The sequence below is a fragment of the Condylura cristata genome, unplaced genomic scaffold (genome assembly GCF_000260355.1).
Source record: "Condylura cristata isolate star-nosed mole 26May11 unplaced genomic scaffold, ConCri1.0 scaffold00004, whole genome shotgun sequence".
In the NCBI taxonomy this organism is placed as follows: domain Eukaryota; kingdom Metazoa; phylum Chordata; class Mammalia; order Eulipotyphla; family Talpidae; genus Condylura; species Condylura cristata.
In genome coordinates, this window is record NW_004567105.1 from 3,786,716 (window position 1) to 3,801,110 (window position 14,395).

Consider the following 14,395-nt stretch of genomic DNA (forward strand, 5'->3'; position numbering starts at 1 on the left):
TTTTCCCCCAGCCTGGCGGAGCGTCTCTTGAAATTAGGTTATCGCCCAACGTCGCAGGCAAGTGGTTTGAAACAGCCGTTCTCGTGCCTTTCACCAGGTTTGGACCCAGCCACTCACCGTAGAACCTCCAATTCCTGACTCCGAGGTTGACGTCTTTCTTGGAACGGACGCCAGGAGTCGCTGAGCATGCGTGGAAACGGCGTCCCCGCCCTGACGTCCTCGGCGTGCGCGCGCTCGCACGCCGGAAGGGGCGGGGCCGACGCGGATTTATATAGTGAGCTTCGCGGCCAGACCGACCTCTACTGGCGGCTTTTGGCGGAGGCATGGTACGTATCCCGGTGGCGGCCTGCTGGTCTGCGTCGGCGGCGTGGTTGAATCCGTGGCGCATCGCCGCCATCGCGACCCGGCCGGCGTCAGGAGTCTCTTGTAGGGGTACAGGCGACTAATGGAGACCTCGAGTTAGGTCTGTTTTCTTAAAATATCGGCAGCCGGCTCTGCGATTGGCACTCGGAGCCGGCGCCGGCTGGGAGGGCGCGCGCGGGTCAGACAGGCCACGTAGGATTTCTGGGTCTGGATTTCATCAGCTTGGTGCTAATCGAGGTGAGGGCCCGCGAGCGTTTGGCATCACTATTGCCAAGCTGGGAGGGGAATTGGCGCGCGGGAGGGGACGAGGCCTGCCGGGCCCCTGAAATCTTGGCACGGCCGCTGCAGTTCTCAGCCCCCGGAGCTCGCCGACGCCACGCGTGATGAACTCCTTGACGGGCGGACAGAGACTCTGTGCTGATTGTCAGGTTCTGATTTGGTTCTGTGGAGCCCGGGGGCCGACTGCAGCAGTGCGGCGCGAGGCCCGCCCCGTAGGCCATTTTCTGCTTCCCAGACGGGGGAAGGGATCCGTCTGCCTTTCTGGTTAGTAAAAGATAGTTTTGGACGCCGGCGCCTGGCCTGTTTTTGTGTGGTTGAGACAAAGGGGAGTGCTTTCTGAAACTGAGGATTTGGAATCAAGGCCCAGCTCGGGCGCTGCCGCCTGCGTGAGTCTCCAAGGAGCTGGCGGGCACCAGGGCTGCTGGGTGTCTGGTCCGAAATAAGCAAGGCTCAGGGTCCCCTGGGGCCAGAGAAGTGAGGCGTGCTCAGATTCTGTGCTAACATGGGTCGTTTTTCCTAGTCCCACAGGAAGTTCTCCGCTCCCCGGCATGGGTCCCTGGGCTTCTTGCCTCGGAAGCGCAGTAGCCGGCACCGCGGGAAGGTGAAGAGTTTCCCCAAGGATGATTCCACCAAGCCCGTGCACCTCACAGCCTTCCTGGGCTACAAGGCTGGCATGACCCACATTGTCCGTGAAGTGGATAGGCCAGGGTCCAGTATGTACACACTCGGTTCTCCAAGCGGTGGGGACGGGCTGGGGCTGGGAGCAGCTGTCGCGAGGAGCTGGTGTAGTTAGGGGGTTGACTGATTCTCCCAGGATGCACCTGGCGGATGCTTGGCACTGTCACTCAGGTGAGTGTGAAGGCCAGCGCTGAACTTGTGCTCAGTCACAGCACAGCTGAAGCACTGACAGGGAGAGCCACCAGCTGAGAGCTCGTTTTGACAAGTGACCTGGATCTCTGGGCTGTGGACAAGCTTGAGGAGTTTTGGACCACACACAAAGCACACAGTAAAGGTGTTAATAGGGGTTTTTGCAATCCTAGGCAGGAAGTTAAGGTATACTTAGTTTGGGCAAAGTAGGGTGCTGGTCTGACTGTACTCCGCTGAAGCCTACCCCTTTCTGTGCAGAGGTGAATAAGAAGGAAGTCGTGGAGGCTGTGACCATCGTGGAGACGCCGCCCATGGTGGTGGTGGGCATCGTGGGTTATGTGGAGACTCCTCGAGGCCTCCGCACCTTTAAAACCATCTTTGCTGAGCATATCAGTGACGAGTGCAAAAGACGTTTCTACAAGAACTGGTGAGGAAAGAGGGGCTAGCAGTGCAAAGCCATGGGGAGAGCTGCAAAGAGGGGGACCACCTTGTGTAGGCCCGCGGTGGGGTGGCAGGCTGCTCTGGTGCGGGTTCCACTGCCCCCTGGACAGCCATCCTGGGGACACGGCTGGAGCAGCCTTTGGCTTTTTGAGCTGCAGCAGTGTCTTGCTGTGGCTCAGCTTTTGTTGAGCATTAAATGTCTTGGTGGGGGCGGGATACTGAGTCCAGTCAAAGGCGGAGAGATTGAATGACCCCGGTCCCACCCAGTCGTGGTCTACTTGCTGTCTAGACCGGAGCGAGGATGGGTGTGTGAACGTGTGACTTACATTATTAATCTGTGGACCTCTGCTCAGCTCCGCTCGGCTCCGCCCGATGAGCTCCATCAAGGCTCCGCTTGCCGGTGGAAAAGGCTCCTTAGAAGCCGGCAATGAGCCCCATCCCCATGGTGTGCCAATGTGCCTTCCGCTCACCCCTTGGAGGGTTGATGAAGGACTGCACCCGGCCCCCTTCCCAACTCTGCTCTGCTCCTGAAGGCATAAATCTAAGAAGAAGGCTTTCACCAAATACTGCAAGAAGTGGCAGGATGAAGATGGCAAGAGGCAGCTGGAGAAGGACTTTAGCAGCATGAAGAAGTACTGCCAGGTCATCCGGGTCATCGCCCATACCCAGGTGAGCACGCGGCAGTGCGCCAGCCAGGAGGCTGTCTTCCTGCAGGGTGGCAGGGGCAGCCGTTGATGTCAGCTGGCAGCCTGGCAGGGCTAGATGGCCTTCAGGTGGGTTTTCTGCAGCCTCCCAGTATTTGAAGAGGAAGACTGGTTTGGTTTCTTCACCTTCATTTCTTGTAGGAGAGGCCGGGGGCAAGGGGTTAGTCTCAGCACCATCTAGAGTCCAGTCTCCAGCTAGGGACTGACCCACATAGTGCAGCAGACCTCCTGTCTCACCTGTTCTGCTCCCCACTCTGGGGAGTCCTCTCCCCCGCCGGCATTCTTGTATGCGGAAATAAATAGAAATAGATCTTTAACAGAAAAGAGGAAGCTGTGAGCAGCTAGGTTGTTGGAGTTCCGTGGCAGCACAGTCCAGCATGGGCCCTTGCCTTGGCCTGGGTTCCTGGGTCCAGGGGAATGGCCCGTAGAGCGTGACCTGAGAAGGCAGTCTCTGTTGGTGCCTCCACGCTGGTTTTTCTGTCGCCAGCAGAGGGCGCTGTGGCCTCGTGGCTCTTAGGAAAACCGGTGGCATAGACTTGTCTCAGGATGAAGTCGGGTGCCTGGCTGAGAATAGAGGCTTGCCGGCCGTGAGAGGTCTCTACAGATTCTTCAGACTTTCTGAGCAAAACCAGCCGGGTGGTTTGATTGGGCTCCTTTGTGGTTGGTACAGACCGCTTTCCTCAGTAGACAGACACCGTGCTCCCCACCCTGCCCTGTGCGGGCAGCGGCTGTCCCACTGCGGGCTGTAGTGCCCGCACACTGAAGGCATTGGAAGGTGATGTCCCCGCTGGGAAGGCCCTGCTGGGTGCTCAGCGCAGAGCTCAGTTCCTCGGTTGCCTCCCAGATGCGCCTGCTGCCTCTGCGCCAGAAGAAGGCCCACCTCATGGAGATCCAGGTGAACGGAGGCACGGTGGCCGAGAAGCTGGACTGGGCCCGCAAGCAGCTGGAGCAGCAGGTCCCTGTGCACCAAGTGTTTGGGCAGGATGAGATGATTGACGTCATTGGGGTGACCAAGGGCAAAGGCTACAAAGGTGAGCTGCAGGGCCCGTGGGGGGTCTCAGGCCCAGCTGTTCGGTGATGAGGCTCTGGAATAGCGCCGGGCGCGGCGCCCGAGTCAAGCTGCGGAAGTATTCCTTGCTGCCTTCCTTCTGAGAACGGCTGGGGCCGCTGACCGCGCCCGTGTGGCTGCTCGCCCAACCCCTTAGTTGGTAGCCGGGTGCGGCGCGAAGGCGAGCTGGAAATGAGGCCACCCTGCTGGGGAGCTTCGGGCGCTTTCGGGAGCACGTGTTCGCGCTCCGGTTCAGGCTAATTCTCCAAGGCCCGATCTGGTTTCCAATTTAGAACTAGGCAGGTAGTCGGCCTGAGAGGGGGAAGGTAACAAGCAGACTAAACCCTCACACTTAGCCTGGCGGGAGGGGGAGGGCTGTAGGTGGTGAGCCCAAGACGGGCACTCAGAGCAGTGGTCGTGCCACACTCTGGCAACAGCAAGCGTCTCTTCCAGGGGTCACCAGCCGCTGGCACACCAAGAAACTGCCCCGTAAGACTCACCGAGGGCTGCGCAAGGTTGCTTGTATTGGGGCTTGGCATCCTGCCCGAGTAGCCTTCTCTGTGGCCCGGGCTGGACAGAAGGGCTACCATCACCGCACAGAGATCAACAAAAAGGTGAGGCACTGGGGAGGTGGAGATGACGCACGCGCCACACACCCCCGCCCCAGTTGAGTCTGAGGGTCCACTCCCTGCTCCTTGGACATCTTGTGGACTTGGGCTGCTTGTGGCTAGAAGGGCACAGTCTGGCTCTTGAAAGCGTTTCGTCGGGTGCCACCCTCGGCGTGCCCTGGGACGTGGTTTGGCGTGTCCTCGTCTCAGTTGTGTGCTGTGGTGGCTTTAGTTGAGGCCCAGCCAGCTTTGCTTTCTGCAGAGTCTGGGCTGCTGCGCACTAGATCTCCCAGAGTCCTTTGCAGCCAGCCCAGGGTGGAGATATTGTCCCTAGTTGTCTGTGAATCTCGGGTTGCTCCTTCCCAAACGTTAATGTTCACTTTCTGGCCTTCAGATCTACAAGATAGGCCAGGGCTACCTTATCAAGGACGGCAAACTGATCAAGAACAACGCCTCCACCGATTACGACCTGTCTGACAAGAGCATCAATCCTCTGGTGAGTGAGGGGGCGCCTTACCTCTCCTGGGTCTGATGGGGTTCTCCCCTGCTGTGTGGGGAGTCTGGACCTTGCCTTTGGGATGAGGTCCCTGAAGTACTGGTCCCTGACTGGCCGGCAGGGGCTGCGTCTGCAGGGTCCATTAATGTGTCCTCGGAGCTGGCAGTTGTAAGTGGCCCACTGGGGCTGGCCGGTCACTGGAGGGTTCTGGAATTGGCTTCCATCCCGCCATCACTGTGAACTGCCAGCTTGGGTCACCACTGCGGAACCTGTGCCAACCTGATGGCCTCATCTCTTGCAGGGAGGCTTTGTGCATTACGGTGAGGTGACCAATGACTTCGTCATGCTGAAAGGCTGCGTGGTGGGGACCAAGAAGCGAGTGCTCACCCTTCGCAAGGTGAGGCTGGTCTTTCCTGGTGAGCAGTGTCCTATGGGCTGGGGGAGGGGCAGTATGGGGCCCCGGGCACACGGCTGAACATTGTGGAGTTCAAAGGGAAAGAGGGTTGTCATGCCTGTGACAAGAGCTTTGAAGTTTTGCTAGGAGGAAGTGGCCGGTCTAGTCTAGGCTATTTGCTGCTGTTTTCCTGTGTTTCCTCATCCGGCACATGTTACATGAGGGAGGAAGCCAGCAAGACAAGCAGTGGGGGGCCCAAGCCAAGACGGGCTAGCTCTCTGCCCCCTGGAGGTGAGAGAGGCCGTGCTCCTCACTAATCTCCCTTCGGTCCCACAGTCCCTGCTGGTGCAGACCAAACGGCGGGCTCTGGAGAAGATCGACCTCAAGTTCATTGACACCACCTCTAAGTTTGGCCATGGCCGCTTCCAGACTGTGGAGGAGAAGAAGGCCTTCATGGTGAGCGCCTCCGCATTGTGCTTGGGTGCTGGATCCTGGCAGGGGCCTGATCCCAGCTGGGGTTTGTGGGTCATCACTGACCAGCTGTCCTTGCCCTAACCTGGCCCGTGCACCTCTCTCCACAGGGACCACTTAAGAAAGACCGAATTGCAAAGGAAGAAGGAGCTTAATGTCACCAACAGGCAATGCAGCTGGTGGGACCTTAATAAAGTTATTTTCCAGTGACACCTGACTCTGTTTCCTGGCCCTGAGTGCCTCCCAGTGGCTGTGGGGCACTGTGCTGCCCCCCACCCCAAGGGCATGCTGGGTCTCTTGGCTCCATGGGGATGGCCCTGGCCTGGCTGGTGCCCATGACCGTGGAGGGGTGGGGAGGGTAGAGCTTGGGTCGGCCTCACTGCTAAAACCAGCTTGGCGTCTTGGCTCACAGCAGCTGCCATGCACAAATTGTTTGCACAGCTTGGGTGGAAGCCGTGGAGCTGAAGGGGTGAGGACTGGGTGTTCCTTGGTGTGGCACATGGCAGGACAGACCCTGGGTCCGCTGAGTATACAGATGAGTAATCTGGTTACTAATCTGCACGGGAGGGCTTCCAGTCAAGGCTTGTCCAGGTTAATCCAGCCCCACACCTGGAGCCAGTCTGGGAGAAAAACACCCAGGAGAGCTGGCCCCCGTCTGTGCCCAGTTGGTGAAGGCTTTGGTGCCCGTTGCCCTGAGGTGGCCTTTGTCCCTGTTTGTCCAGTCCAGTAGCCTGTGGGGCCTGTGCGCTTGTGAGGACAGAGGGGCAGCTGGAGGTATAGGCCTTTGGCTGCTGCCACCCAGCTCCTGTGGCCCACAGGCCCCTGCAAGCTAGACTAAGCTCTAGTCCGCCTGCTGCCTAGGGTCTGGGGTCCCAGCCCACCTTCTGGCTAAGAATACCTGCTGCTGGCTCCCTGTGCCCGCCCCTCTCCCCTCTGCCCTCCCAGGTCAGGCCCTGGGCCTGCGCTTCTCTTTGGAGCCACCAGGGGGCGACAGTGGGCAGCACTCTCCTCAGCCTTTGGAAGGGTGGGGTCCCTCCACCCAGGTCCTGAATGTTGCACAGTCGTTGGTTACCAGGTCTACTCGGGATCTGGGGGTACACGAGCTAGGTGGAACTCCACCTCATGTCCTTTGGCTTCTTCCGCCTGTGGGTCTCCTCCCATCTTAGGCTTGTCCTGGAGACCAGCTGCCCACCCAGCCCAGGTGGGAATGGCCTTGCTCCCTGTCCATGGTTCTATGCCTTTGTGGGGGTGACACGGTGACTGGGGCTGTGGGACCCCAGGGGTAGGAAAGGGTAATCTGACCCAGCCCGAGCACATATGCATGCTCACCCCCCCCCCTCAAAAACACAAGACACCCCACCTACACACCTTCAGCACCACAGGTACACCAGGTGACAGGCCGGTGTAGGCCACGCCCATATAGGTCCCCCACAGGGACGCTTGTGCAGAAAGCCTTTCCCAGGGCAGGCTTGTGGGGGGCGCTAAGCCCCACCCTGCTTGCTGCCTCCCCTAGGCCAGGGAAGTGATCTAGGGCACACCCTGGGGTGGCCCGAGGCCTCAGTCTCACCTGAAGAGCACCTGCCTGCCCCCACCATGGCTGTGAGGACCATAAGGAAGCGACCTGTGTGTGTGCATACCCCGCTGGCCCCAGCGACCTGTGTGTGTGCATACCCCGCTGGCCCCAGCGTGAGCGAGAGCGCGGCTCCTCTCCCGAAGGCCTGTAGTGTCCGCAGGGTCCCAGGAAGCAGCGGGCACTCCAGAGTCCTCCAGCCGATGTTCTAGGAAACCTTGGTGAACAAAACAGCTTTAAAAGTGATGAAATCTGTACAGAAATGGGAGTGCCCAGGCCGCTGCGTGTGGGGGTCGGGGCAGAGGCAGGACCCGCAGGCCTGGGGACCAGCAACCGCCCAAGAGCAGCAGGTGCAAAGGTGCTGAGCTGAGGTCAGCTCCCTAGGGGAGGCCTCACGTGTGAGCCTGGGGCGGTGGGGTTGGCTCCCTGGGGTCCCCTAGGGGCCCCCAGGGCCTGGCGCCTTGTAGGTGCTCCATAAAGGCTCCCTGTGTCTGGGGCCTGCCTGGGTCTGTGAGTGGGCTCGGGTGTCCCAGATGGGGCCTCCAGATGGCTCCCTCCCTGTCAATGGGGGCTGGGCCCACGCGGGTACCGGGGTGCATCTCCCAGTCTTGCGCTTCAGTCGCCAGAACCCCCAGACAAGCCTGGCTGGAATCCTGTGGTGACAGAACAAGGAGTCTCATTCCATTCCTCCTGAAAAAAAGTAAACATACCTGCTGGGAATTTCTGAGCAAGTGGGAACAGGGAGGCGGTGGGAGCCGTTGGCACCTTAAAAGGCGCGACAAAGCCAGCGACTTGCTGAGCTCCCCAGGGATGGCCTTGGGGGTGGAGGTGCAGGTTCACCCCGAATCCTAGGCCCGCCCCATCCTCACTGTCAGCCTCGCCGGTGGGTGGGGGCCTCCGTCACCCCGCCGCCCGCAGCCCCCGCCCCTGCCCGGGTGCCCAGCCTGCGCGCCAGCGGCCTCGCCCTCCTCCCACCAGCTCTCAGCAGGCAGCTGCTTGTCTGAGCCTCCGTGGCCCCCCACCTCTTCTGCCCTGGCCCAGGCTCAGAAGCCAGGGGCCGGCCGGCAGAGGTGGACGCTGACCTAACGCCGCAGGCAGTGGAAAGAGATGTCCAGGGCCCAGGAGGCAGGGCGGCCGCACCTGGGGACCGCCCTGGCGTGTGGACACAGCGGAGTCCTTACCGTGTCCAGGCACCCCCTGACCCCACGCGCCGCCCAGCCAGCCGGCTGCCGTAACCAGGCTGGCCGAGGCTGAACGCCCAGAGGCCGGCGGGTGGCAGGTGGCGGTGACTGCCAACACCTCACTCCTCTCAGGTGCTAGCTCTTTACACCACAAACAGCCTGCAGGCTCCCCTGGAGGTTCTTACTGTGACTCCATTCTAGGCTTCCCCCTGCGGCCACACAGCCTAGAGCTACCAGCTCTGGGAGGAAGCTACTGGGCCCTGCTGAGCGCCATGACTCTGCCGGACGCTTTCAGGGTGACCGTCACCCCGGACCCCGGTCCCATTTCACAGATGGGGAGAACAGGAGCCCAGGGAGGTTTAGCGGACCCTTGGAGGTCACGGAGCAGCCCGTGACGTGAGCCAGGGCCTTGCGGAGGAGACGGGGCCCCGGTGTTAGGTGACAGACCTGGGAGACTGACCACTGCCCCACAGGGACAAGGGCCGACAGCCCCAGGCATGAGCAGGCAGGACACACACCCAGCGACCACCGCCGCCCCCTCTGCACGCACCCTGGGTCCTGCTGTTGGGTAGATGGGGCTGTGGGGGGTCGCACTCAGACAGGTGGGGAGGGGAGTGGTCCACAGCCCGCCCCCTGCTCAGGCCCTGCCCCCACAGCTCCAGGTCACCAGGCTTCATGTGACTATGGAGAAGTGGCCAGTGCCACCCGAGCCCCAGGCAAAGGAAAAGGGCTGAGAGAGAAGGTGCTAAAGATAGCCACTTGCAGACTTCCCCATCCTGGGGGCCCCCACAGCAGCCCCCCCCCAGGCCTTCCTCAGACCCGGCCTTGGCCGAGGCCACCTGTGAAGGTGCCTCAGGGCGCCCAGTCCTGCTCACAATGGCCGCTCCATGGAGGGAAAGGGCCCCTCACGGCCCCCAGCATGGGGGGCACCTCCTCCCCCCAACAGGCCCACACCAGCACCCAGGAATAAGCATTCCTACCGTGGCATGCCCGCGAGCCACACTCGGGCCCCCTGAGAGGCCACAGCACCGGCCACGCGCCTGTGAGCCCATTTCCACCCACACGTGAGCGTCTACCCCACGGGGACCCTCAACGCTAGAAGCCGGGCGCGGCTGAAGTTTCGCAGCTTGGCTTCCGCAGCGCCGGGCAGCGGACGCCAACCCAGGGAGCCTGGGCCTGGGGGACAGTGGTGAGCCCCTGGCCGGTGCTTCCCGACCGCTGGGACCCGCAGGAACCCCGCGCTCGCCCGCCGCCTCCCTGGCTACCTCTGCCGCCCTGCTCGGCCCCCTGGGCCCCCAGACTCAACGTCCGGCCCAGGCTTCCTTGTTGACCGTGGGGGTGGCGGGGGGGACTAGCTTGACAGGCCAAGGTGAGGGCAGCCCCCAGGGACTCGCCGTGCCGTGTCCATTCACAGGTGGCAACACAGAAGCTGAGGCCCAGGGATGCTGGCACACCGACTGCCGTGGCCCCGGGGGGTGGGGTCGGGGGGGAAACTGAGTCAACGCTTGAACTCCAGGAGCTGGAATTCAGGTCACCGGCTCTCAGGACACGTGGCGCCCGGGACTGGCCCTTCGCTCCGTCCTCTGGGCCCCTCTGGCTCCTGGGGCGGGGGGCCCCTCCTTACATCTGCCGCCTCAGTCACCTCCGCACCCCTCTTCTTGCAGGGCCCACACAGGGCAGGCGCCCCGGTGACTGGGGCCGGGGGGGACTGGGGTTATTTCACCTGAGGAGCGATGCCTCAGCCCAGAGCCGGGGAGTAGGGACGGCAAGTTCTGGAAGGCAGGAAAACACAGCCCCAGGAATGCCTGATGGAGCAGCGCAGGCCCGGCAGGAAGCGGGCTGGGGGCTTCCCTGGGTGCTCACCACACCTCCCACAGGGGCCCACTTTGTAGACCAGGGTGGGGGAGGGGACGTGGGGCTGGGGGTCACCTCGGGCGCCTGCCACGCGTGGGGTGCTGTGCTCCCCTTTGCCCCTCACACCCAAGGAAGAGGCCCTCCGCCCCCAGGCGCCGCTGAGCCTCCCCCCCAGAGGGACAGGAGAGGGACCCTCGGGCCATGTCTGGGCTCCCCTGACCCCCCGGCAGGGCCCATGGTCCGCCTCCCCCTCGCCACGCTCGCGAGGCCATCTCCACGCGGTGGGATCCAGCACCGGGAGCCATCCACAGGCAGCCCGGCACGCGCCGACCCCTCCCGTCTCCCCTCAGCAGTGCTTCAGTGGATCTGCCTGTCCTGCTCCCCACTCTGTCCCTGGTGAATCCTCTCATCTTCCCCCCAACACGTCTGGCCTGCACTCTAGTTCTTAACAACATAAATAAATAAATCTTTAAAAAAAGATTAGTTTGACATCAGTTTACTTTACCACTACGAAAGCGGGGATACATACCCCCCCACCCCTGCAGGCTCCCCTGGAGGCAGGGGACCAGCGCTGACCAGATGGCCTGGGTGTCCCCTCCCCCCTGCTCCGTGACCTCCTGCCTGGCCCTCTAGGGCAGCCAGCTCACTCCTGCCCCAGGGCCTTTGCACACACTTCCTGCCCCCCACCCCGCCCCAGGGTCCCTCCGTGCCCTTCCCACGCCATTCGGCCACTGTTTTCCAGGCTTCCAGAGAAGCTGGGTGGGAAGGGATGTGGTCTGAAGCGCGTGAGAGTGGGAGAACTCCGAGGTGACAGCAACTTCCTCAAAGCAACTTTAGGAAAAACTGAAGTGAAAAAGGCTTGGGCAGCTCAGGGCTTCCTGCAGCCGGGCCCAGGGCCGTGGCCGTGGGGTGTGTGTGTCTGTCTGACTCTGTGTGTACTCCATGTGTGTGTGTGGGGGGGCGGCTCCTGGAACAGGGCCGTGGCCTCTGGGCCTCTGGACCAAGCTGCTGGCCTGTGGCTCAGTCCTCCCCTCCCAGCAGCGGGCGGCTCTAGAACCAAATTTCAGGTCCACTCCCAGACTGGCCACTTACTGACTGTGCGAGCTTGAGGAAGCAGTTTAAAGATAGCCTCCAGCGACTGCCCGGCCGTGGGGCAGAGGGCCGCCAGGCTGAGGCCGCCGCCGTCCAGTAAGTGCTCACGGCGGGTTCGGCCTGAGATCCGCAGCGAGACACAGCCCAGCCTGGGGAGGCCGGTGGAGGCCACCACCTGCCCAGCAGGGACTGCACAGGGGCTCCCGGGGGCCAGAGGGGTCCAGGCCTCACAGATGAGGGTGCGCCGGCCTGGGGAGGCGGGGGACAGAGGGGCTGCAGCGAGGGGCGGGAGGGACAGAATGGCACAGTGGGACCCCACAGGCCTGGGTGCAGGCGGGGTGCGGGCGGGAGCAGCCACAGGCCCTCTCAGAACCCGGTTGTGCTGGACTTCACCCTGGAGCAGCGGGGAGCCATGGGGGGCCGGAGCAGGGGCGTGGAGGCCTCGACTCGTGTATGGTTCTGGGTGGATGGGGATGTGGTCAACTCATCCGCTGGGAAGAAGAGACACCACACAACACAGCAGGAAACAAGGCCCCGGCGGTTAGAACACACCACGTGGGGGGGTGAAGCTCAGCGTGAGAGCAGCGGGAGAGGGGACCCCGGGAGGCTTCCTGGAGGAGGCTGCGGGGTGGGGGGCGAGTGGTGGCCACCCAGGAGCTGGGGCCCCGCCCGGCCTCTGCTCCCACCTGGCGACCACAGCTGGCGCAGACCCTCCCCTGAGGCTCTCAGCTCTGGCAGCCCAAGTCGGGATCTGGCCAGCAGCAGGCCAGATCTTGGGTTGGACAGAGACGCCCTCCTGCCTTGGTTTCCCCTCTGCACCCGCCGGGTGAGGCCGGCAGGATAATAATGCTTGATTGTCAAAGGCCTTGCACGCCTCGGGGGCCAGATGCCAAGGATTGTTTTCCATTCCTGGGAGGGTGGGCCCTTCCTGCCAGGAGAAAATTCCAAGCTCTCCAGCCAGGGAGGGGAACCTGCCGCCCTGTGACCGCACGCCCGCCCGCCCGGACCTGTGGCATCAGCCGCTTGCTCGCTTCTCCTCCCTGGGCAGAGGCAGCGCCAGGAGGGGCCCCCTGCTCCTTGGCGGGCTCAGAGGCCTCCTCTGTCCCCTTCCCCTTCCGCCGGAGCTGCTTGCTCCAGGCTCAGGGAAACTGCCCAAGGCGAGGGTTACATCCGGTGCCTAGAGCCTGGCCGGCCCAGCCCCTGGGTGTCTGTCTGTCTGTCTGTCTGTCTGGGAGGAAGAACTGGTCCTCTGGGACAATGGGATTGTTGTCTGGGAATTCTCTGGTTCTGTCTCTTGCTCCCAGAATTCCCTTCATCAACTTCCTTGGTTCTGCCTCTTGGCTGCAAGAGACCACATGCTTTTCCTTTTTTTTTTTTTAATATTTATTTATGCACACAAGAGCTGGGGTACGGCCGGAGGTGTGGGGGTGAGAGGATTCCCCAGAGACAGAGTGGGGAGCAGAGCAGGCGGATCTACTGAGACACACTGCTGAGGGGAGACAGGAGGGGCCTGCAGCCCTGTGGCCAGCCCCTGGCTGGGGGTGAACCCTGCTGCAGTGGCTGCCAGCACCGACTTAGCCCCTTGTGCCCCCAGGGCGGCCCCTAGAGGCCACATTTCTTAAATTACTTGGTTCCAGGAATTCTTGGGCCTGCAATGAAAATTGTTCCAATATCCGATGGTCCTGGAATTTCCTGCTTGTAAGAACCTGCGGTTCTAGAATTTTCTAGTTCAAAGGCTCTGTGGTTCTGGAAGCCTGGATGGTGCCGCCTGTCCTTCGATGCCACACCTGAGGTGCCACCGCAGCTGGGGCGGCGGAGGGTCAGGGCCAGGTGCGCCGCGTGGGCGCTGGCGGCGGCTGGGCGCTGACAGCGGGCAGGGGCCGCTGCCCGAGCCCATCGCACCTGGCCCTGACCCAGCATGGGCGGAGGGGACCCGACCCGAGAGGCCTCTGGCACCGCCTCCCCTCCTGCGACCCCTCCCGGGGCCCCGGACTGAGGGCACACGGGGACCGTGAACCCCACCCCAGGAACAAGCGGAGACTCTGGGCCCCGCCGGGTGGGGTTTCCTCAGCCCGGGTGGTCACAGGGGCGACCCAGACGCCCACGGCCGGGTCAGGGTACACGTGAGCCCACCAGGCGCCCTTCTGTTCCCTGACACCCCCATCCCAGGGCATCGGGAACCGGAGTCTGACACGGGGCCCTGGAGGTGGTAAGCTATTCGCCAGGGCCCTGCTGTCCAACTGTGTCCAGCCGGTGCCCCCTGCCCCATGCCCCTGCGCCTGCCTGGCCTCTGTCGAGGGCTTCCCGCCCTGCCCCTCCCTGGCCGCCTGGCGGGCTCCCAGCGCCTCGTGGGAGCTGGAATTCGGCGGGTCCCTGGCGTGTGCGCCCTGCCTCTGCGCCTGCCGGGGCACCTCCCCTGACTCGGGGCCAGGAATTCCTCCCGGCTCCCCACGAGCCCTGGAAGGAGGAGCTGTGGGAAGGGGCATGAGCCTGCTGGAGGCTGGTGGGGGTGGGAGGGAGCCTAGGGACCCCCGAGGCCTGACAGGCTGCGGGAGAGGGGCTGGGGGGCCGGCCCACGCTACTCCCCTTCTCTTGCACCCTGACCTTCGGGGAGGGGATGTTTCCAGCCCTCTGTGCCCTCCTGCGGAGTCATTTGCTGACGCCAGCATCTCCGGAGTGCCTACTGTGTGCAGGCTTCGCAGGAGGGGCTGAGGGTCCAGCTGTGAGGGGGGCAGAACCCTGCTCACGGGCTTCTGTTCTGTGTGAGGACAGATGACTTGGGGGTCAGTGTGGAGAGAGGTTTGTGCAAAGAAATCAAATGGGTGCTGGGGCAGAGAGGGGTCGGGGGCCAGCTGGGGGTAATCGGGGAAGGTCTTGGAGGAGGTTCTGGGGGGCCCCTGCAGGGTGCCCAGGGGGGGCCTGGGAGTGGGTGGCCAGTCTGCAGGACGCGGAGGTGAGTGAGGCCAGGTGCAGGGCAGAAGTGTCCTCAGATCCAAGAAGAGGAGAGGTGCAGGGCTGGGGCGGGGG

General features: G+C 62.8%; 1 protein-coding gene across 1 annotated transcript; it reads left to right on the plus strand.

Moving 5' to 3' along the window:
• The first annotated feature begins 302 nt into the window (after positions 1-302).
• On the plus strand, positions 303-5,883 carry RPL3 (ribosomal protein L3). Its single transcript, XM_004675648.2, has 10 exons — positions 303-326; positions 1,163-1,355; positions 1,768-1,936; positions 2,484-2,619; positions 3,499-3,685; positions 4,156-4,316; positions 4,705-4,806; positions 5,108-5,203; positions 5,537-5,656; positions 5,782-5,883. The coding sequence occupies exons 1-10, from the start codon at positions 324-326 to the stop codon at positions 5,824-5,826; spliced, it is 1,212 nt and encodes a 403-aa protein (XP_004675705.2). The 5' UTR covers positions 303-323; the 3' UTR covers positions 5,827-5,883.
• The last annotated feature ends 8,512 nt before the right edge of the window (positions 5,884-14,395 follow it).

Coding starts and splice junctions, on each gene's coding strand:
- RPL3 (XM_004675648.2), top strand. Junction 1,937..2,483: donor AGACGTTTCTACAAGAACTG/GTGAGGAAAGAG, acceptor CTGCTCCTGAAG/GCATAAATCTAAGAAGAAGG. Junction 5,204..5,536: donor GAGTGCTCACCCTTCGCAAG/GTGAGGCTGGTC, acceptor TCGGTCCCACAG/TCCCTGCTGGTGCAGACCAA.